Here is a 23,868-nt window from a genome sequence, read left to right as displayed (position 1 = left end):
ATAATCATGATCTCGTCACGGTACCACGTTGCTCGTGTTATCTAGTCTCTCTATTACTATTTATTGTCCAGCGATGCGCGCAAGACAAAATCAAAAGGACACGACAAGCAAGCCCTCAGCTTTCTAGCACCGCCATTGCATTCATTATCCAGTCAGACGGAACATTTAGTAGTAAGATAGGACATTTTCTAACCCTATTATATCGTTGTGTGAACAAGCGGCTCTTGTTCATCACTAGTGTCAATATGAAAATTGTTTCTTGTAGGAAACCTTCAGCATTGCGTGTCGCTCAGCTGGGCACTGAAGAATAACACTACTACTGATCATGTCTGTCGCCGTTCGCTGTATAGCCGCTGCTCGCTGACTCCTGACGAACGGCGAAGCTTCACGAGAAGCTTTGAGCGGCCGCTTGTTGCTTGATAATAATGTTAACCTGACGGACGGACGGACGGACGGACGGGCGGGCGGGCGGGCGGATGAACGAACGAACGAACGAAGCTAATGCGACTCAGCGAGCGTCCGCGTTTTGACGTTTTCCTTTTTTGGCAGAATGCTATACGTTATGTCGATCCAGCAATAAAAGAATGACGCTTACTTGTACTTTCGCTCGACGGCGCTGCCCATCGATGTCGTTTTTCCATTGTCTTCTATTCCTGTGTCGAGTACAAATACATGCTTTTGTAAGCTCTGCCAACGTAAGTAACGCACGAGGCGGCGGATGAAGCAACGTATATATATATACACTAACTTTACGTCGTCTTGCTGATCAGCGGGAACTTCTGACTTTTGATGCTATCGTCGTCGATTCTGTAACGTATTGTACGTGTTGCATCCCTTTTATTTTCGTCCTCCTTTGTCTTCACTCGAGTAACCCATAAGTTTGTCTGCTACTACAGCCGCAACGCTGCCAACTTGTCCTGCAGTCGCTGCTGCCATGCACATCTGTCTTTCCCAAGTGATTCAACACGTCTTAAATGTGTAATACGCTGTATAAATGATATTTTATACATTAATAATAAAAATATTGCTGCCACCATCACGATCGCTGCCCGTCGGTTATGCTTATTAGCAATACCCAGGCGTATCTATTCTGAGATATGCTCGTGTATCTAGCAGTTTTTCGCATACGTGTCGGATCCTGAGAGGAGTGCAGGACGGCAATGCTATCCATTGTAGCTGCTAGGTGTCTATTAGTAATAGCAGCGAGTGTCGTCATCGGCCGACAACTGTTGCGCCGATGAGACCCATAATGATCTATCTAATCGATTGGAGTCGATTTTTCTAGTCTAGAGCCACTGCTGCTTGCGCCGATGATTGGCACAGCGCTTAGGGGTGAGGGTGATGATACCATCCTTCTTTGCCAGGAAATAGTAGCTTTCTCACAAGCTTTTTCTTCATCTCTCAAATAGAATACTCTTGAAATCTAATTTGCGTCCTGGATTAAAGTTACGACAACTTTAAAAAATTATCGCGTTTCGAAACTGCTCACTGCTACTAACAGAGAACTGGTAGTGTATAGTAGAATAGTGATGTTTTGGTGAAGGCACATGCGACCATTTTCCGCGCGCGAACAATTCCAGCGAGGCAAAATAACATTACTATTATATTGCTACTGCTGTTACTTCTGCGTAAGTACAATAGTCCATCTCGAGCTGGCTTTACTCGACGGATAATAAGACGCGTAATAATGGAAACGCTACTGGCAGAAAACGAGCGGGACGTAACCTCCTGCCTAGCAATGTCAGAAAAGTAAAAGTGGATAAGGAGCTGGACGTAGCGGAGTGCGTATAGCATCACCCTACACAGATACGCACCTTTGATAACGATCACGTATAGGAAAGCAGTACTATCGATAAGCGAAGGCATCTTCCTGACTATCACACAATAGAAATGGTCACTAACACGGAAATCTAGTAATCATCTAGTGCGGCCAATCAACATTTTCCTCATTCATACGCACATCTGCATTTTCTACACGTACCAACATAACTATTACCGCCAACCAGATGATCATTATGCTGGCAATATAAAACTCAGACGTGTCTTTGAATGATGATCAGATATCGATTTGTTCGCACTGTAAACTGATGCGACACGCCTGTTGAAGTTATCGCGGTCTCCGACTATTATCCCTTTCAAGCTGCGAGGCAGGTAGGGGAACTAAATTTGGATTAAATCAAGCCGCTTCCATTTTGCTTCTCTGCGATCTACGTCATTATAGTGTTTATCATCATCATCATCATCATCATCATCATCATCATCATCATCATTATAGAGGCAGTCCTTCAGCCGCGTTGTCCACAGAGAAGGGCCTTTGAGCCCTATCTAATGGCAATGGTGTCTATGCAGTTGCCAAGCCTTGACGCTGTCCCTGTCACTATAAGCGTGACCAAAGCTGGCATCGAAAGCTAAGTCATCGCCGCCGTACGTGGCCGAAGTCAGCGTTTGACAGAAAAACGGAAATTATCGACTGATAACGAGAGGAACAATCGTAAGTTACGCCGACAGGATGCGATGTATAACTACGTACAGACAAATGCGAAGATTTTCATTGCAAACATGGTGAGGACGAGGTGGTTCACGGTTGTAATGAGGTGGACGGCTCGTCTTCAGGAACTTCATCGATGTCCCAGTAGGTTACGACGCCGGTATCCATAGCGGCGGCTGGAACAACTTAAGCTACAGAAACGTCGTTCATATCTGCTGGAAGTGGTGGTAAAAGTTAAAGCTGCTCCATCAATAGAGAAAACGATCAAGTTGGACGGACAAAGATGAGAAGAAGAGGCGGACAAAAAGCAACATCAGATGGCCGAAAACGACTAGAAAAGCAGACTAAGACGAAAATACAAGGCATCGAAAAATGGGTCAACAATGAATGAAAGCCCAACAGATAGTCGTCTAGCTGAACCGTACGAAGAGTACGAAGTTGAACAAAACGATCCATCGTAAAGAAAACAACAATGAATAATGAAGCAAAGTCATATGGACACTCAGCTAGCACGTGTTAAGCTATAGATTGTGGAAGCAAGCGTCGGCAGACCATAAGGCCTGCCGGAGTGCAGTGCGTTAGTCATACTGGTACAAGCCGCAGTGTTATAGAAATTTGAAATTCAACAGTCAAACACTTGAAAATAAATTGAATAATATACATCGAGCTGAAACCATATCTAGTATGTACCTACGTTTGTTACAACCGCATTAATTGCAAAATAATAACAAAATATAAAACGCATACATGATCAATAGAAAATACCAAGATGCTAAATTCGTTGGGAAACTTACTTAAAAATATAACCAAAACGTCCCTCACTTGACGGAAATATTTTTTGGGCTTCGAAAGAGGTAACTGGAAGTTAATTGAGTGGTAACAGCAATATTGCAGCAAATTTGCCACTTACAAACAATACTGTGTGTAAAAGCTATTCAAGCAGTTTAATCAAAAACCTACGATAATCATTAATTGTAATCTCTTAAGTTTCCTACGGCGTTTATACTACTTACTTATGTTTACCATTCCTTATTCAGTAGTTTTAAATCCTTCATCTCAATATATTGCTCCCTAATACTGAGCTTCGTAAGTCAAAATGCATCGGCTATGCAGAAGATCATCTACGATATATTCAAATCGCCTGACGTTTCTTTAAACGCGCGTAAGCAAACGGAACGATTCGCATACTGATCCGTATGGCTAAGGGTTGAGGTGCCGAGTGGTTCTCTGATAAGGACTCTTCTAATCCGCTGCTATGCTAGAACCCCGTAGCTGGTGCTACCGCATCGCCTCGCGACTTTTCCATCCTTACGGTGCCTTTATGGTCGTCAACGTGTCTGTATCGTTGAAATCTTGACAAATGTTTTTGTTTGTACGAATGTGTTCTTAGCTAGATCCTTTTTGTCACACCTCTTGGCCCTCGTCCAATCAAGCGGCTATTGACTGACCGATTTCTGGCAACTCAACGGCATCGCAGCCTCCAGCAACGACTTTAGCTGCAATAACAATCGCAGAACAGTAGATATTCGGTACATCAGACCGTGGGCATCGTTAAAGCTAATCTCTGCAAGCGAGCTCCGGTCAGCTTCGAAAAAAACAGCATTTTCGGTGTAGACTGTCCTCTTCTGCAACCTCCTCCAACCCCTTTATTCCACTTGAATTCATCGCTTCTCTTTTGTATGAATCATTCTAACAAGTGTAATCAATTGGTTGTCGAAAATATAATTCAAAGCAAATGTTTGTAGAATAATGAAGCTGCAATGGCAGAAATAAGTTTTGAAGCAGGATAGATGTATACATATAAGAACGATGACACTACACTTTCGCTTGAAGTTTCTCACCAAACGGGTCTCGATCAGTGATTTGCAAGCGTCATCATCGCAGCGCAGTGAAGAATCAACAAACGATGGGAAACCGTGCCTTTAAGTATACAAATTGAGGCCGGCCTAATTTACGAGAAAAGCGATGGGTAATATCTAAACGATATTTTTTCGTTACTGACAATATATCAAATTCAAGCAGGTAGTTGTTATTCTATTGAAAAAATAATCCACCAAAAACAGCTCTTTGTTACCTTATATACGTGCGTCTGTGTATGTATATGCCTGCATGTTTTTTTTTAAGCCCCAACCATAAAATTACCTACCACGTGGTAAGTTATGTCGCTTCCTTTTTGTTGTTTCATTGATTGTGGCCAGTGTTCCTCGGGTGGTAAGCGACGAAGTGTCATTCTGACAGAGGCGGTCCATCAAAAGACAAACCCCGGGAGAAAGCTGACGGAAGCGCACCGTCTGAGTTGTTTATCTCTTGTCATCTCATGTTGATTCGTTTGTCTTTAAGCGGCAAACTACTTCGAGCCCTACGTATTGCTTATTTGTGTGAATGTTATCTCTACTATCTATGTAGACCCCACACCTCAAACGCGTCGTGTCCGCTTAAAACACTTTCCTTGCATTTTGTATGATGTCGACGTAATCATTTCTACTCCTTCTGTTGACTGACGAGACAAATGACGCGATCTTGTGCACGCTTCCGCAATCGAGCCTCGAGTAATAACGCTGCCCAGACGACCTAGCGCATTTATTCAGACGATTAGGAGATGGCTGGTTATTATTGCTTAGTATTAACTATGGGCGTTGAACTTTACCACATCGGCCAAGTGGATTTGTCAGGGCGGCACAATTAGACTGTAAAGTATGATTATTGGGCTTGCAGTTATCCGTTAGCCGTTTTATTGCTGTTGTCCTAGAAATTGTCTTGTTAGAAGGACTCGAAATGCGTTAGGAATGTTACTTGCTTAAATAATGGCTTATCTCTGAACAAACCTTCCAATTAGCTGTTGCTTTACACGAAAAAAGGTACTGTATACACATGCAATTGTATGTCGGCCGTGTTGTAAATTTACTGACATATTCCTCTAATTTTTTTACGAACTGCTTTGGGAAGAGCTCAACTATCTACGGGTCGTCAAGCTGATATTCAATAATTTAGGTACGTTAAACCCTTACAATTTTCCCCAAGAATCATGATGGATGTTAGTACGCTTGAGGATCTTATCTTTGTTTATACACACCGCCTTGGCGACGATGCATTTATGGCGAGATCTGGATCTACATATGTTTTATCATACACACGACGAAAGGCTGCCCTTTACGGCATCTTAAAACCCGTAAGACACATCGTACCAAACGCCGCCATCACAATGGCGTATGACATTTCCTACTAATTTTCTTCTCTATTCTGTCTCATAAGTTACATAAGTAATATGAGGAGCGTCCTACCGATACAAGTGAGCGCATGCACACAGCCATGTTCCGGATCTGCAAAATGTATCCGAACAAAACCCACATGGAAGCGGCCGAAACTTTTATATTCTTCCCCACCCGACGAAAATCGCGAACCTACGTGAACATCGACCTTGTAAGAATAAAGTACTCGTCATTAGCTACTTAGCAACTACGACTGCTTCTGTAAAACGTTCCTACGTAATCCCTATTCGATCGTGTTAGTTACAATAGAATTGCCACAGAAATGACGACATCGGAAAACGAGCCAAAAATAACCTCTTATTCCGGTGGCAACCTACAACGGGACGCTTAAGATGAGATACTTAACTCAAGTCTATTGACGGCTTCGCCCTCGACTTCAGCTTTTTTTTTTTTTGCTATTGTTGATCAGGTTTATACTTATAAAGACAAGGATCTGACGAAGCGATATATTTCAGTGGTTTCCTGCCGCTCATTCGCACTAGACGAAGAAAAACACTGAGAGTGAGTCAGTGACATGCATGCTTTATACACAGGGAAGACTGGAGACAGGTGCCAGGATAAACGGGCAATGTGCCATAACGGCGATGCATAACGTTGCAAGCAAAGACGAAAAAAACAGCATTTGCCCATGTACTATCGTAGTGGTGCTTTTCACTAGATGCTGACTGGCTAGCTGGCTGGCTAGCTAGCTGGCTGGCTGGTTAGCCGGCCGGCCCTGAAAACCACCGGTGCTACTAAAGTAAAAAGGCGATGTGTTGTATCGCATCGAGACGAAAGCTACGACGAGAACAATGATGACGCCGATCATGACGCGTTGGGGTGGAGGGTTGCCTAATCACGTCCACTATGTTGCTTGTACAATACAAGAGAATCGCCTTGTAATGCTGTCCACCCGTTTTTTTGAAGCGGCTGTCTATCTGTTCGTTGCAGAGAGACAAGAAGGGTTGGAAATAGTTTGCGCTTGTATCAGTTCTAGTAATAATGACAATAATGGTAGTAGTCATCGTGGTTGGATCGCGTTATGATGCTGGTGTGCGGCAATGCCAATCAGGGCTGCTGTCATGACAAACACGTAGCCAAAGTCACAACGCTGCAGCTACTAGTACGTTCTCGACCACTCATCTGACTGCGTCCGTCCCAATGTCATTATAGCAAAACCGCGTTCTAACTATCTATAATGGGTACAAACAAGACGACGTAACACGCGATGAAAAACAAGCGAAATAGTTTTAAGTGAAAATTCATCGGCGATTTGTTGATACATACTACGAGAATGACATCTGCCAGGGCTCGCATACCCACTTTCCAAGATGCAGCCCATTGAACGACTCGTAAGACCCTAAGATCACAGGTTATAGCACGCACGCACACTTTGCTGTGATAGAGAAAAGCACTTCCCGTGAACTTAACTTAAAATTGTGCTGCTCCGTAAAGTTCCCTCGATATAACAGAAACTATTAATGTAAAGGAGTTCTATAAAAAAAAAATATACATATATAGTCAAATCACTACCGTTAAAATTTATAGCAAACATAAATGCCGTTGCACGTTGCTTTTGCATGTAAGTGAATTACGGAATTTCTTAAAATTGTCCCAAGAGAATTCCAGCGGCCCTTGCTCGAAAGCAGATCTCTATCAAGACTATGTGTTTCGAGGTTAGTCAACCCTATAAAAAAAATAGGGGGCTAAAAAGCACGTACCGATTTGAAAGTACTTTTTTGCTAAAACCATTGTGTATTCACTTTAGATGTTTGTGCGTTATGATATGATCGACTAAATTCTACCATTCTGAAGTCCTTATGCGTTCGTCATTGTTTGCTAAACGCGCTGGCTTAGATGATGAAGTCACGCTCGAATCGATGATAGTTGAGTTTACAGTCATAGTACGAGCATTTTCTAGCATGATTGTACCATGGGAACGGAACAATCGGAAAGTGATCGAATGATGACAACCGCCGATTTTATGACGCCCATATTTATCCAGACATAATAACTGGTCAGTGCGTGATCGTTAATTGTTGAAAATAGCTGCGACTGCGAAAGGCCGACGCCTTCTGCCGGTAGGTCCTTTACCAGGCCGAAGGTAACGCTGTTCGCAAGCATCAACAATATACACCTACAATGTACTAGTTCTATTGAATTTATACATGAATAGAGCAAGATCCTGCGTCTTGCCGCAACGTAAATCAAAATCAATTTTGGAAACTATCTACATATATCTATACACAATAGTTAGCAACTTTAACTTTAATAAACCTGGTGTAAGAGAAGACAAACTGTGAAAAACTAGTTATTTACAGGGCATAAAAAGGTTAACGCGTAATGAGTTTCCTTTTAACAAGCGCTCATAGACTTGCCTCTTTAAGATCATATGCGGGCCTATCTCAGAGCGCATCTAAAACCTGATTACGACAGCCACCATTTCCAATGGCGGTCGCTCATATTTCGGTGGGTTAAACCTCACGGGGTAAAACGATTATAAAAACTTACGATGAAGTCAAACAACGGGGATTGCGTGGCACTGACCAGCAAGTTGCAACGTATTCCCGGCCCGTTGAAGGGGCTCCATAAGTCAGAAGTTGTATGCGTCTGTGTGTGTGTGTGTGTGTGTCACAAATTCAAAATCTAACCGTCATGTAACGTCTGCGTATTAATACAGATTACCGGTCGGACGATGTTGATAATATAAAGTCGATGCCCCCGCAGCTTTTCCAGTACAATCTGATAGGGCCGCATTCTCGCTCATTTCTGTTTCGAAAGCAAAACGTCTGTAAATCTATAGATGGTGGGTGCCAGCGCTCTGGAGGCGAACAAGAACGACTGTTGATATAAACTGATGGCTATATAGACTGCGGCGTCGTAGAGACAAATGGTATTTGGATTACAGCTACTGCTAGCATGGATTATCCCAACGTTGTGATGTATGTGGGGTACACGCGACAGCCGTGGTGATCATCAACCCAGATTCGGAAATAACCCATCTGTAACACATCGTTATAGTAGTTGTCCAATAAACCTGATGGACCTCGAGACTGAAAGACGCGCAAGTTTTTACATGTTCGACTGTTTGTTTCCTTACCAGAACTTTGCTCAAAGGAAGCTATTAAATTGACACAAAACAGATCAGACTGAGCTAGCTTATTAGTATTTATAGAAAATCGACAAGTTTTTGTTTTACTGCTGCAATTGAATGATTAGAGGAAACAGCGGGAAAAGCTTGTTCCGCAGGGAACCTTGCTTTCTCCAAAATACTCCTAGAGTCCATTGATTTCTATCCATCTGCCTCACTCGACACTTACCTGTACCGTGACAGCGGAGCTACCAATGACATCGTTAGGATCGCGTATTACGACGGGTATTGTTGACGAAGCGACAGGTGCAGGTATCCCCGACGAAAGTGCTGCTAAAGCATCTTTTCGCTTCTTCAGCAATCGTGGGGGTTTTACGGGTGGGGTAGGTGGATCAGGAGAGCTTGCCCTTTCCGTCAAATTCAACGCATCAGTGAAACGGGTACAAGCATTAAGTAACTTTGGTGACGATTCTGCACTCGTATTATCGCCGGAACTTAGTCCCGAGTCGGAAGCTGTCACGGAGGATGTGGATGATCCACAGAATTCATCACTATCAACTGATTCATTTTTGATAATTTCCACCTGTGACCAACTGCACGGCTTAAGCTTTGTCGTCGGACTGCCGTTGCACCAACTCGACGAGAACACAAACGCCTTCTTGAAATAATCCACTATACAACCGCACTCGAGCTTTGTTACAGAGTTTACTGACTCAGACGCCGCCTGTGCCATGGTATATCTTTGTTTACCTTTCGACGAGATCTTAGGTATTTTCAGAAAGGCTAAAATAGCCTCTTTTTTAGATGTTGTTCTTGCTGTTGACTCCCTTGATTTCGCTTCACTAGCCTCCGAGTCACTCATTTTCGCTGACCCAGTTTCACGGATCACTAATGAATAGCACGGGTAGTGTCTGAGCACCGAGTCAGTGTCGGAAAATACAATTATTTCCTTTTTTCCATTCGGCTCGTTTTGAAGTCGGCAACAAATAGCCACTGAGTGTTCGATATGTTTTCGTCATCAAACCACAGCTCTGTAGGTCTTGTAGGCCGCACGTAAATCACTCTTCGTTTTCATTGATTGGTACTTCTCAGTGTTTCCAGTGGACTATGTCGTGGTTAACCGTTGTCACTCTGCTGACTGCACTAGCGGTATAATTGAAAACGTCTGACTAGTGGCGCTGTCTGGAAAAGGTACTCCCAATCGGAGAGGGGATTATCACCAACGGAAGAAGCACCTGGTATACCCCTTTTGGTCTTTCTACTAGATCTACAGAGACGTATCGGCACGTATTTTTCTCATATCTAACCCTTACAGCCACAACCAATTCACCTTACGTCGTCTAATTAGTTCCATCCTTTGATACCATCATGACAAGTAGAAACAAATATCCTCTGCGCACAACGAGTATTCCCTATTAAGCCTTGAAAGACTTAAAATGCACTCGCACTTACTAAACGTCCTTAGCCTATTCTGCTTCCCCGATTCTCTGCAAATCCTCGACGACGAGACGCCGCTTTTCGCCCACGCGCCTCACTATGTAATCCAGGTCATAACGGCGCTGCCAGCGTGCACTGTTCGCTTCCAAATCAGCTTCTGCCGATCAGTACCGTGGCGCGGATTGAGCACCGCCATGAACAAAGCTAATGCTCCGGAGCGCTGTCTTTCTCTCCCTCCATTACCCTTACAACGGCAGCTGGCGCCGCCAGCCGCGATGATGTCTGCTGCTTCCACAGCGGATGACCTACACAGCCAACCATGGACAGAGCACGTCAGAACAAGCCGTATAGGTCTCAACGTTGGCGGCAAAAACAGGAATAGACAAGTGTAGCCCCTGCGGTAACGACAGTACCTCGCACCCGAATACGACGGAGGGCTGAACCGCGAACCCGCTACCGACTTTCTGGTTATGAGCTACGCCAAATATTAGCACCAGTTACAGCAACGTCAAGCGGGCGTTCACGTTGAGGCCGGCCCCCACTCCTGCACGCCCGCGCGTGTGGGAGGCAGCCGAACACACGGAGGTAGAAAGCGTAAGTCCTATTTATCCGTCGATGGTCGCTACGACGGTACTTATTTCGTCCGTTGTTTGGCAGGTAGAAGCCGTGGCTGCTGCTGGTACTGCCGCTGTCAATTCCTGCTGCAGCTGTTGCCTGGGGCGACAAGTGATGCTAGCTGCTGAGAAATCTAGCGGAACTAGCTAACAGAGCACTTCAAGTACTGTGCCGAGGCGTTTGTGCTTGAATATCACCGTGCGTGACTTGGCGTGCGTCTGTATTTGAGTGTTTGCCTGTATTTACGTTGACGATTTCAGCTCGCCAGAGCAGCAACTGCTCTATGCAAATATATGTTGTCTATCACACTTACAATGATTACATTCTCCCATCGTGTGTCCAGGGGAAAGACTATTCCGTTTTGTAATAACTGTCTCGCTTCTGGTCGGGAATTGCTTCACCCCACGTTGGAATGCTTGCATTGTTGGATGTTGCTGTTGTTACTATCGGCGCTGTGTAACGGCTACCCCCCTGTGCGGCTCCTCCCTTTCGGCCATTCGGTTTAAGCTTTGGGCGACCCGAGCCAAATCAAACTGATACGGGTGTCAGAAAGCACCCGATCTAAGAAAAGCGCTGTCAGAGGAAAAGTAGCCGATCGTTTCAAAGATCTGAGAAGCTCTGGCGCCAACGTGGGCCTTATTCTAATAACGCACTGCAGAGCATGACGCGAAGGCGATGAATAGATAAGCAGGGCTCACGCTCACAGATTTGTCATCTTGACGACGGTTGTCGAGCTGCGTAAGCAACTTCAGAAGTTGCAACAAAACCTCAGCATGGTGACACTGATAAGGCACATACCGAACTAAATTTATCGAAAACAATAAGAAAAAAAAACATCAAGAAGGAGAAACTTTTCGACAACAAAAAACGAGACCATGTTGGTCATGTCGATATGTGCTCTGACCGGCACTTCAGAATCTACTATCATCGTTGCTAAGTGCTACTAGAACAGAGACCAGCACAAGCGTGTGGTTGCTTGTCATAGTAATAATTATATTGGCGCTCATCTTAAAAAGCACACTTCTGTAAAATGTGTTTGCATCTAAATAGAAAATCATTTCAAATAATATAAGTACTTGGTCATATTATTGTTCAACCTATATCATATGACTGACCCCCTTTTTGATAGTTCCACCCTTCGTAGTCATTCGAACCCTTTTGATATCCAACGACTGTTTTTGTTTGCTACTGTTCTGCCGACGGATTTTAGAGCTAGTGCTATCGGAAAAACATGCTTTTCCATTCAGTAGCCAATGGTAGGCTAGCACGAGGACAGCAAAACTTTTCCAATATAGATATACATCTAATATAAGATGTATAATACTTATACATCTATAAAACGTTAACGTATACCAATGTAAACTACGCCACATTGAACTTTAACTTATTGACCAAGCAATGCATCGGGCACGCATTTAAAGCGACAATGGGTTCCGTATTGATAGATCGACTACCAAACGCGGGTCTCGCGCCGCCTCAGCAACGTAGTACACAAGCTATACGTATTCAATCTAAACAAGGGTCTCCGTGCATGTACGTTATAGCGTCGGGTGGCCACATGCTGCGATCCATATGTAAGCGAAGGTTTACCATATGAGCCTGTCTTACACATGTTTACACAGAGTTTACACATAACTAGTCTTACGATCTTAGCTGAATTTAATCAGAAATCGTTCATCGGAATGGTCCGTGCTCAATGCAAACAGCCAGATTATATGCAACTACAACTCATCCTACCGATATTACAACTTTGTCGGATTCCACTCGAGCGTAATGATACTGGAATGGCGTCCACGTCACCTCTGTGTGATTACATTTGCGTCGTTTTTGGCTCTAAAAGTGCTAATTCCACGAATCGGCTTCTGATTGATGTCACTAGAGCAGCGTCCGTCCCTGTGGCCAATGTTCAATGCATTGAAAAGCACTCTGAGTATGGCGGAAACACCCAAGTACATACGATGTCTTTATGTGGAATGGCCGAACGACCGTATACCAGCTGACTCATAAGGGATGATTGATGATTCAAGTAAAAGGCGCCTGCCTTTAGGAAGTGGGTTGACGTGTTCTGCGCTACAAGCAAACTGGTTTTCGTTATTCGGCGCTAAATTCGAGTCGCGCGCTTCGGCGACAAGTGATTTAAAGGCGGGATACAAGACCACATAAATTTTATTGGGCATCATGTCACTGCGCGAAGTTTGAAATGGGTGTTGTACAAGTTATTGCTACCAGGTCGTCACTTTGCGTGACAGTCAAATGCGACATTATATAGATCGTCTCACGCCCAGGCAGAATACGTGAACTTCCCGTAATTTTTATAAACTTTGGTAAGACTAATCAAAGTTTTAACGATAACCATGACCAGTCAAAATATCGTTGAATACGAGAAACCCAACGCAGACGACTGCTGTATTGTTACAATTAACTTCTAAGAATTTGATTCACCGAGTGTAAGCGCCAAGTGTTGTGTCCTGCAGGTTTTTCTTAATTTTTGCTATTATGTTCCAGTTACCCTCTTAGTGTGAAGAAGTTCTCAGAGTTACTTCCCAGTATAGCATCAAGTCAAAGGACCCAGCCCCGGCGCTTTTAAGGGCACCGGATAGCGTTACACTTGTCAAGTGGTCAGGAAACGTTACGAGGTGATCACGCTTCTGCAGCAAACAGAAACGCTATTTGTAGCCGTTCATGCTGGTAAACTCTTCTCGATAACGTAGAGCCAGACAAGTTTACTATAGATCACTTAAGAAATGTTGAACATGTGGATTAAGTCTACACGGAAAAGTCGACTTTAATGCAACTAGACGAATATCGGAAATACTACAAATTGCACGCAAGACATGTGTTTTTGCTAGGTTTGGTTCCGAGCGAACGATAGACAACAAATGCCAGGAAGAACTCGGATCTACTCTCATTAACCACCGGCAGCGTCCGATAGCGCCAGGCGAACTAGTTCAAAGAGTCACACATGCGCAAGTTGCATCTGTATACTGCCTAGTGTCGAAATCCTGAACTTCCCTGCACGCCAGTCCGATCCGATCCAATTGTCGTGACAAACTCAGCTTGTGACGAACGATATCTGGAGCAACGTTGATAACTTATAGCGCTTAACAGCCTCAGCGCCCCAAGGTGTCAGCGTAATTGGCTGGACAGACAGGGCGGAGACAGTCGCCTTTTGGCAAATGGCCTGGAGCCAGTGAATGGTTTTAGGCCATGTGCCAAAAGGATGATCCATTGGTCAGACAAATTACACTACGAGGAGCCGTTGTTGTCCGTCAGCTGACGAGCCCAATGATGGCCTTGTTGCCTCTACCTGTTGTCAAGCGTGCCCAGTGAGAATAGCAAGAAACGTTCATTTGAGATCTACTGTACTATAGCGAGTTGTCCAGTCATAATTTGCGGTTAGTTCGACTGATGAGCAAGTTGTGTGCAGAGAACTACCAGCATACGGCCAAATGGCCCTATAGCAATCTATATATTTAACAACGGATGTCCGAAGTAAGGTTGTATTGACCAACGCCTAGACGGCCGCGCTTTAGCTGGATATACGTTGAGTCAGCCGAAGACGCTGCGAATGAGGCAAAAGCATTCGTACTATTATACTGGTGGGACAAATCCATCAAATAATTCGAATAGAATCAAACGGTCGTTGCTGACTTGTGGTTTTCGCCGCAGTCGCCGCCACGAGATGTACAGGACGACAAGAAACGTCCACGGACAAGTTCACGATAAAAACCACAGATGGCAATAAGTTAGAAAACCAAGCGGGGCAGAGTTCGCATCTGCTGAGCCGTAGCAGGCAGTCTTGTCGAAAACAGACATCAAGTGACTGCCGTTAGCGGTCCGTTAACCTAGTTGGCCAACAAACAGCAGAGAAGTAACTGGTAGCTGAGATGATGAAATATTAGAAAACAGCTTTACATCCGGGTCCCATTGCTTGTCTGCAGCAATGCAGGTACGCTTGTTTACAATGGTTGCATCCGGATCCCCTTGACGCTCGTTTAGGAAGGCAAGGGTCGATCGCAAAATTGCAGTTGGTTGCTGAAAAGCCTTATAAAGTACGTATAGATAGCCCCTATTAACCACATTAGCTGATTCAAAGCACAACAATTTTAAACATGATCCTAAATTTGAGCACCAAATAGACAGCCTACACTTTTGAGACCCTTTTCAGTGACGCTTTATGCTCCTGTGGCTGCGTATGTTGTTACCGGTTTCTGCATACGTCTAAAAGCTGTGCACATCTACAATTTATGGTCAACATGAGCATGTATCACTATTTTCAAGGAAACTTACCTTACCACTATGACTGGTCATTAGATGTTTGTGAATAATCGTCAAAATTTAAATCGAATATTTTATACACATTGGAGGTTTTGGTATGACACAGTCAAGCTCAAATCAAATGTACAAACAAACCATATCGTACGTGTAATACTTATTCAATGTATCGCTACTAGTACAGCTTACTATTAACTTTACTTTACACGGTACCAATTAACTGCCGAGTTACTGTCGAATAAAGGCAGTCTAAGTGTATTCATGAAGGGAAGAACTCAGTCTCGACGGAATATTAATCAGCATATCACAGACCTTCAATGCCATTGCATAGATGGTCTTCTAGAAGATACCACGCTGTGCTGTTAATAACACATATTGAGACTCTTCGAACAAACGAATATCTCGTCACCTGTTTCAAACGAAAGCTTTATATAATAGAACGAACGCTACGAGCACATTGATTACTCTTGACATAGACGGTCTGGCCTGCCCAACATTTTACAGGACACTTTTGAATAGGAGTTGATTATTAAGCTATTAGTAATGTAAAGGTCACGCATATACACGCAATAATCCAATAAACATATAGCATTTAAAAAATGTTTCATGTCAAAAAAATTCTGCTTCGTCATACGATTTATAGCACCACTGCACCCGCATATTCGTGAGTGTGGGCTTAGCGCTATTGGACGCGCAAATTCACTGGTTTGTCCAATAGACACGATTACAGACCGCTATGGCTGACTAACAGAGAGGTCTCGACGAAGCCCTTGAAGGTTCGATCTCCACGGTCTGCATAGGATAGATTTAGCAGATATGTTCAAAGCCATCGTAGATACTGCTTGATCTGGCTCAAAATAAATGTCTTTTATTTCAGTTAAAGGTAATCATTGCATTCTTGCTTTTTCAGGAGAAAGCTATATATTTAAACGTGGGACATCACGTATTCGAAATCCTGATTCAACACCGTTACGATGCATGGGACATTGGTGATTGTGTATATGATAAGTCAGGGTATTTGTCATTGAGACAAACTCGTCCACAATAAAACAACCTCAGTAGTAGTTATCTTCTCGAAGAAATAACCTCCTAAAATCGCACCTTTTCGTATTTGCCATATATATATTCCGTATCCAGCCAGGTTAAAAACCACAGGTGACTAGACGTCTTACATGTTGAAGCTACGGTCTTAAATCAGTCATATATATATTCGATTAGCGTTATGTCTGTCGCTACGTATTTATCCCACATTACGCCAGTATCTGACGATTCAAGTAAATTCGCATCTGTCCAGTGCGGATAGCGCGTATCTGACAACCTTCGATGTGAAATCCTCTCACTCCATTTAACAAACTCTAATGAATTTCGTCGCCGATATGGATGGGGTAACACGGATCGGATACTAGGTGGCGAAATTGACAATTGCGAAAACGGTGCGACCTTAAACGAGACCTTCGTATCGAGGGATTCCGGAATGAAGGAACCTATGTACACGACCGCTATATATGTGTATATACAACAGCAAAAGAGCGGAGCACTGCTAGATCTCACAATGGACGAGACAACCACCTCTTTGGACAGTAGAGCGCGCTCTGTCGTTGTACAGCGCGCATCAACAGCTGAGGAATAGCTCAGCAGTGGGTCATCAATGGCAACAGGCGGCGTGAACGTCGCTGCGTCCAGCACCGAGATACTGTAAAAGAAAAAGGCGACGAGCCGCTGCTATCCCATGAGCCGTTCGGGTTAGATTCGAAGGCAGGACATACGAGAAAATGTCCGGTTTTCATGAGTAAATGATGAATGAGCAAACAGTAAGGTCAAATAGACGAATCGATCAGACTGTGCCAGCAATTGGAGTCGGTTGTTGTTGGACTGCCGCTGATTCAACTGAATAATTTCGGAGTACAAAAAGTGGATGCGTCAATCGTAACTTTACCGCTTTATATGCTTGCTATTCGGCTAACAGTCGTTGACTACATTAAATCCAAGAACATGAACAGGTTTCTCTAGAAATTTCTATGCTTTTATTCGAACAAGCGAACCTACCAGCAGGTCGTCGAGGAACATCGTACAACGACTTTCAAGCATCTCGATCATCCGTAACAGGTCACTGATATCATCTGTACGATCCCGTGAGGCAAGCATATCACTGGTATCCACGTTGACATAGCTGCCACTAGTGTCACTAGATCGTCCATCCTCCCTGGCCATGTAGTATTCAGGCTCGATACTTTCGTAGCCGGTGACAAAACTGACGTTAGTATCACTGAGATTTGAGCAGCTGTCCACACTGTCGATCTGGCGTACACTTCCTCCACCGTCACTGTCCGCTGTCAAGAAGTTGCCAGAAATGTCGTTGAGTGAGGAGACACTCTGCGAAGGGCACGACTCAGTGTGACGACGATCACTACCGATTGAGTTCAATGCTTCGGCTACCTCATGGATTTCAAGTTCGGCTGGAGTCAGTGGAAGGTTAGCGAACTCGGATAGATCTGGCCAGCTACCAGAAGTATTACTACTCTCTCCACTAGTATGACGGTTCCGTTTGCCTTGAGGCATGGTCAAGTAATTGATCCTAGGCGGGCTAAAATATTGTTTCGACCTGCTGGAGCCTTGTGAAGGACAGCGCTCCGGGTTCGTGCTAGCCCACTGCGTTAACGAAGGGCTCGGTTGTGAGTCAACGTGGGTTCGAGATTTCGGCCTATAATCATTGTTCTCAAGCCACTGGTAAAACTGATCGATATTAATTGTCGGTATTGGGGGGCACGACCTGCTTACTTGGGGCTCTCGATCCTCTTTGGGTTGAGGTACAGCTATGTGAAATGCCTTCTCAGATTTTCCCGGATAGTAATACCTTTGTAGAGGCCGAGAACGATTGGCAGAATTAAGAACAACACTTCGCGGCTCAGGTGATGGGCTCATCGATGGCCGGACCTCGGTCACATCAATAATGCTCCGGGATTTAGGTGTCACTCCATTGTAGTAACTGCGTCGATGTGGGTGTTCGCAATAACTTGAAGCTGCATAGCTATCAAGCCGTCTAAGATATCCTCGTGAGTTGCTTCGCTCCTCAGATGAATGGCGACGTTCGATGAACGGTTGTGGAGGAGGAACAGCAAGGACTTCAAAGGGCACGTTTTCATAAACGCGTTCTCCTGAGTGTTGGAATACGGGATGGCTGGGAGGCATAGCATTCATGTCTATTATCAGCAACACATCCAGAATGTTGCCACTTCCTATAGGCATGCAAACGCCCACATACGAAATTTCCTTAGATGCAGAAAAACCACTGAAAATTGCACCAAGAACCTAAACATATATGTATATATACAGTACAGGAAAAAAACACTACTGTTTTGAGTCTTACTCAGAAGGGCTGTGTCACTAAATTGCTTATGGATGGTTGTAACGTCCCTCAGAGCCTGGTGAATGTACGATGGTTAGGCTCAAAAAGCTAGACGAACGAAAGATCTCAACCGCAACATAACAGCCGGCACCGTGGCGGGCACTCGGTTCAGCAACGCAGACACATACAGAGCGCAGACCCACCAGGCCCTGGGCGAGGGTCCTGCGCTGACGGGAGAAGATTGACTATTGCCACAGATTGGCCCAAAATGAGCTGATCTGGCAGCCTAAAGGTCATCAGGTACCGGTTTCTGGGTCCCCAAAGTACTGACTCACCGTAGAACTAGTAAGGAGTCAATGCGAAGGCTCTCACATTCGCAGCGCAATGAGGGTTTACTATGGATACTGCTACGACCGCAATGACGATGTTGTTGGGCAAAAGAGCCCGCTGATGAGCGTCTCCACACATATTTATAAGCGAGAGCCTTTAGGAGAAAGCAGTAGTCACCAATTATCTGATAGTATAACTGATTTTGCAGGGCGGGACCGGCTGGACGATGCATATGACGGGATCGAGCACGAGCAGCATTGATCGACATCGATCGAACTACACAGAATCGGCGATCAGCGGAGGGTGGAGCAGACACCGCAGCAGTGGAGTAGGGTGGGCTGTGAGAGGCGCTCTGGTGATGACGACAATAAGTGCAGCCATAGAGGGCGCGTAGTTATAGCTATAGCAACAGTTGAATAGATGAAACATTCGCTTAGGAACAGCCACCTAAGATATGAGAATGCTGCCTGTGATTAACAAGTAACGGGACGCCTGACTGCTGTGTAACTAGTCAGTAGGCCAATATAAGCGATGTAGTAACGACCGCGGCGGTGGTGGAAACGACAACGGTTGCAAAGCGTCGAGACTTATACAAGCTGGAGCAAAGTAAGTCAGCGAGTAACTAATGTTAGTTAGAAGGGAAGCTAATATATGGCACGCCGGCGATCAACGGCAAGGTCTTGGCTTAGCCAGTGTTAAAAACAGGGACGCCTACATGTAGCAAGAAGTATAATGTACCGTTCAATACCAAGCATTCTATCTCAGAGAAGTGCACGTGCGAAAGAAAGTATTTTTCGTTAGTTCGTTCAATTTATCACTTCTAAGTCTAGGCTGTAGGATCGCTCTGATCTATTTAAGCTGGCTGAGTCGCCCTATAAATATCTGTGCGATTTGAGGTAACTTTTGTACGCGAAACATATCTCTCGGTTTTTGGTAAACTACTCTATCGAATTTTCTGCTAACATTCAAAATGATATAACCCACAACTCGTTGAAGTTACTCTGCCACATTGTATTTCTAGAGGAAGCTGTAGACCTAGAGGAAATCATTTGGAGTTCTCGAATTCTAAACAGACCGTAATTCTCAAATGTAAAATAACTTATCGTGCTTCGTAGCGTCTAGTATAGTTCGGGAACAACGAGCAATCGAACAGAATAAATATCTATTTCATATATTGTTTTAACTTTCCTAGTCACTGCTGTTCAGGCTAGCTAGGGCTCTAACATACCAACAGTTTAACGTAAAAATTCAATTGAATCATCCAATGTCAATGACTGCAGTAAAGCTGAAATTGGTTTGGGTTGATACGCTTCCGTGAATAACCTGACGGGTCTGTCTTCAAACGTCATAGAGCGTCACAAGGCCAATAAACTCAGATTGGCAAACAGTTTCTCGTTTTTCAAACCAATTAAGTATGTCGTAATCGCCATCTTACCGCTGGGCATGCGGCAGGGTTCTAGGCAATTGATATGTTGCCGAGTGCTCGAAGAGTTGCGTGATTCCATGAACAGCAGGTAGAATTTGCCATTTACGAGGGGCGTTTTTTTACTTCGCCTAAACTTAAAAATGCCCAGGTGCCAACTTCGGTAAACATTTATATTCAAACACACAAAAAAAATAAATCAGCAAAAGGACGCGAACTCTGTCTAAAATATTATACGGCGATATACGTTCTGGTACAGCTACAAACGGACTTGTGTGACAGAAGCTTCAGCTATTGTGAGAGCCGCCTTTTACAGTATAACCATTGTCGCAAAGCATTTCAGTTGATCCTACGGGTGCTCATATCGGTAGAAATTCACTGCAGGTTATGTAAGGAATAAGATGTAAAGGTAAAGAGCATCTCCTCTAAGATTTAAAGAAGCCAAGCAAAAAGTTCAGTGAACATAGGTGGCGTCTGCTTATCAGCGTATTGCATCAATTCGTCTCGGGACCCCGTAAACGGACCTATAGACGTAAGCACATCGAAGTAATTTCGCAAGCAATCATCCTAGCGCGACTAGTTTACATAAGACTATCGCGCCTTCCATTGCTACCCATCTGTTCCTTCTGACTTGTTCGACTCGATGTGGGACAACCCAAGTGACCCTTATACCGCACGATAGAATGTCGACCGAAAGTGGGTCTGATAAAGCTGAGGTTAAGCACGCGTTAGGCATCCTCAGTAAAACGAAGCGCTATTTCATCTATCAATGTGATAATAGCGTTAACAGAAAAGTAACGTCGATCACCAGATAACTTCCTCGATCCGTTGTTATGATGGTGACCTGTAGCAAGAATATTGATTGTTGACCGACTCGAATTGCCAATTGCAGTATTTGCGGAACCTATTATTGACAGGTTGAAGGAACATGGGAAGGAGAAGGGAAAGGCATTGGCGGCATAACGACTACAAAAGCCGTTTGTGACTAGAACTCGGTTCGAGTTCTGTCTGCTTCAATATTACATATCGCCGTTCACGTTTTGACTATAACCTTCAAGCTTTCGGTATAACGCTATCAAGCAATATAAATGAATATAATATGACAGGATCAACCTCTTAAAGAAACACTCATTAGCAACCTCTGATGACAAATTATACAAGCACGTCTGTAGATTACTCATGTTTAACATCTTTTAGATCCTTTACTTTCGATACCGCTTCAACCAGGCTTCATTATTTAGAAGATGGCCTAAACCTTAAGTTCGCTAAATGACACCTTTAAGTAACTTTCATCTGTTTGTATCAGTAGTAGCGATCGTTAAGGAGCTAATAAAATTGTGATCTTTCTCTTTGAAGGGTTAAGAATTATTTACACGCATATAACTTCTCTCTTATACACATGCAGAAAGCATTCAATTTGTTTTCAAAGCACAACTTTAGCGTCACGCTTTAGTGTCATGATAGCAAACTTAAAATGCTTCTTTCGGCTAGCAAGCGGTGATTAGCTATGGGAAAATTTTGACATTCGACCGCCTGTTGACCGAGCATAGTGACCGCAAGGGCCTATATCTGAGTGTATAAAAGTCGAAGGTGTACACACGCACATCTATCTACTGTAATTTATAATTTTGTACGAGCACATCGCCGGCCAAGTCGTTAGTTGTTGAAGCTGTGCTTGGTGCCTTAGGGCAAAGTCCTTGAAACGAAGGCTCAACGGGAAGTTTCGGTCTTGGCTTGTGTACGTGCGGTACACAGATGTCGGCTATCATCAGTACAGATGCTGTTGTTGACGTCGTTGCGCACCCCAACCAAAAAAGGGTATACAGGAAAGTATTTACTCATAACAAGGAATTCAATAGACATTACAGTAGCGGTAGTGCTAGCTTTTCGGTGAAGTGTCTGACTGACTCCCCTTCGTCGTCTTCCCGATCTTTTCTCGAAGTCCTTTCTTGATAGCCAGGTTCGTTGGTGACAGGGCTAAAGCAAACGATGCTAAGACTAACACGGCCTCGTACGCGGCGTCGTGCGCCGTTGGCTTGAATTTAGCTTGAGTGAGTGGTCGGCGACTTCAATGCTACTTCGATTCTAGCTCGCCCTATTGCGCGTGTTATAAATGTCTTATTGCATAAAACGACGAAGCAAGCTAAGACACCCAGAGCATGCTGTTAATGCTGCAGCGGCGGCTGTAGCAACGTTGACGCGGTCATCGTTTATGACCTACTAATCGCACAGTCACTGCACCAAGGTTCATGGTGATCTCCATTTACTATACGGATATAGGAAAAATTCATATAGCGATCGTAGGCTCAAATGAACATCAATACTCCTGCAACAATAGTCCTGCATAGATAAGCAAACCAACGAGAACCGACTGCTGCATCAACGGAACGTATATAAATAGACGTACCCATAATCTAAACCTATCGAGATATAGATCGTAGCAGTAAAAGTATGTAAAAACAAAAACTCTTAGTAAACTTAATACGTACTTAGTTCAATTGGGTTCGTAAAAGTGTGACTATAGCTTCACTTTTGATGCGACCATGGTTAATCGTTTAGCAAAGCTAAATGTTCATTTTTTATAGGAGGAAAATGCAGTTACTTCCAAGACGTTCATCCTGACAACAGTCGCTCACCATGGTCATGGCAGAGGGTAGAAACGTAAATTTTAAAAACAAGGCTTAGTAATACTTTTCAAAATAATATGCCACAAGCATCTTGTTCTAGTTTGTTGTAGTTGTTCGAGATTTAGTCTTAGGCGCTACGAACTGTTTATCTGCGACCAGCCCGTCGACAAACTTAAGCCGCCAAAGCGTCAAGAACAGGATAAGGCTGCTGTAAAGGCTTGAGGGACTCAAGTACCCCAGATGGCACAGTCGGTTCAGTCCGTTGTGAGGTACGTACATTGAAAAATGAGATTTCTAGTGAAACGCATTGTGTAACATGTACGATTAGCGAGCAAATAGACAATAACGAGCCTTAGCTGACTCCAACTTTGAACTTATTTTAATAACACAAATGTAAAAACGTAGATGTAAATACCAAATGTAAATGTAGACACCAAAACGCGCACAAAAAAAAATCAGAAAATCATGTAGCCTACACATGTAGCCTAATTCCTGAACAACAGGCACGACTACAGCGGGCCATCATGTAATCGCGATGCCGTTGACAGCTCATAGTTCTCAGTTTAGTTGAACTCATACGGAACATTGCAATCGTTTCGTAATGAAAAAATCTACAGCAGATTCGGCAAACACTGCTGACTTGATCTGTATGCGTCGTGCTACTGCCTACCGCTGTGCAGTCATTCACAACGCACGTGCGATTTTCACGAACGCCCCGAATTCGGCGTTCGTTCTTCGTAGGTTTCGTTATTAACAATAACACCATTGAGATGCAAAACTGACGCCGCAGGCTGAAGCAACAGTTTCGTTGACACCGGCAAAAAAAAAACGATGATTCTTAGTGACGGCGTTTCATCGAAAATCTTCCAGTCGATGTTGGTTTGTTGGTTCCTCTCGAACGTAGGACCGCATCGAAAATTCACAAATCTGCAAAATTATCCGCCGACCGTAACGACGGCAATAGCAACATCGACGACAGTATCAGCAG

At 44.0% G+C, this 23,868-nt stretch overlaps 1 protein-coding gene and 1 long non-coding RNA gene across 6 annotated transcripts in view; one reads left to right on the top strand and one right to left on the bottom strand.

The window, feature by feature from the left end:
- Window positions 1-19,040, bottom strand: part of LOC111249229 (tyrosine-protein phosphatase non-receptor type 4-like) — a 61,001-nt gene extending 41,961 nt beyond the window's left edge. Inside the window, exons 1-2 of one of the 3 annotated variants that reach the window (XM_086988435.1) lie at window positions 18,522-19,040; window positions 17,201-18,390 (exon numbers count right to left, since the gene is read on the bottom strand). In XM_086988435.1, the coding sequence (XP_086844561.1) occupies window positions 17,201-18,352 (1,152 nt within the window). In that variant the 5' untranslated portion in view covers window positions 18,353-18,390; window positions 18,522-19,040. Of the gene's footprint in view, window positions 1-9,056; window positions 10,480-17,200 lie in introns of those variants that run through there. The other 2 variants (XM_022802806.2, XM_022802807.2) reach the window with 2 other exon arrangements.
- The window catches only part of LOC147755977 (uncharacterized), a 41,188-nt gene that overhangs the window by 9,771 nt on the left and 7,549 nt on the right, over window positions 1-23,868 (top strand). For 2 of the 3 annotated variants that reach the window (XR_015327356.1, XR_015327355.1), the window contains 2 exons: window positions 19,039-19,436; window positions 22,839-23,149. This is a non-coding gene — a long non-coding RNA (uncharacterized LOC147755977). The remainder of the gene's footprint in view (window positions 1-19,038; window positions 19,437-22,838; window positions 23,150-23,868) is intronic. The other variant, XR_015327357.1, reaches the window with a different exon arrangement.

The sequence above is a fragment of the Varroa destructor genome, unplaced genomic scaffold (genome assembly GCF_002443255.2).
Source record: "Varroa destructor unplaced genomic scaffold, Vdes_3.0 BEIS01000004.1, whole genome shotgun sequence".
In the NCBI taxonomy this organism is placed as follows: Eukaryota; Metazoa; Arthropoda; class Arachnida; order Mesostigmata; family Varroidae; genus Varroa; species Varroa destructor.
The sequence above is the reverse complement of the archived record's forward strand: the minus strand, read 5'-3'. Positions and strand labels throughout refer to the sequence as shown.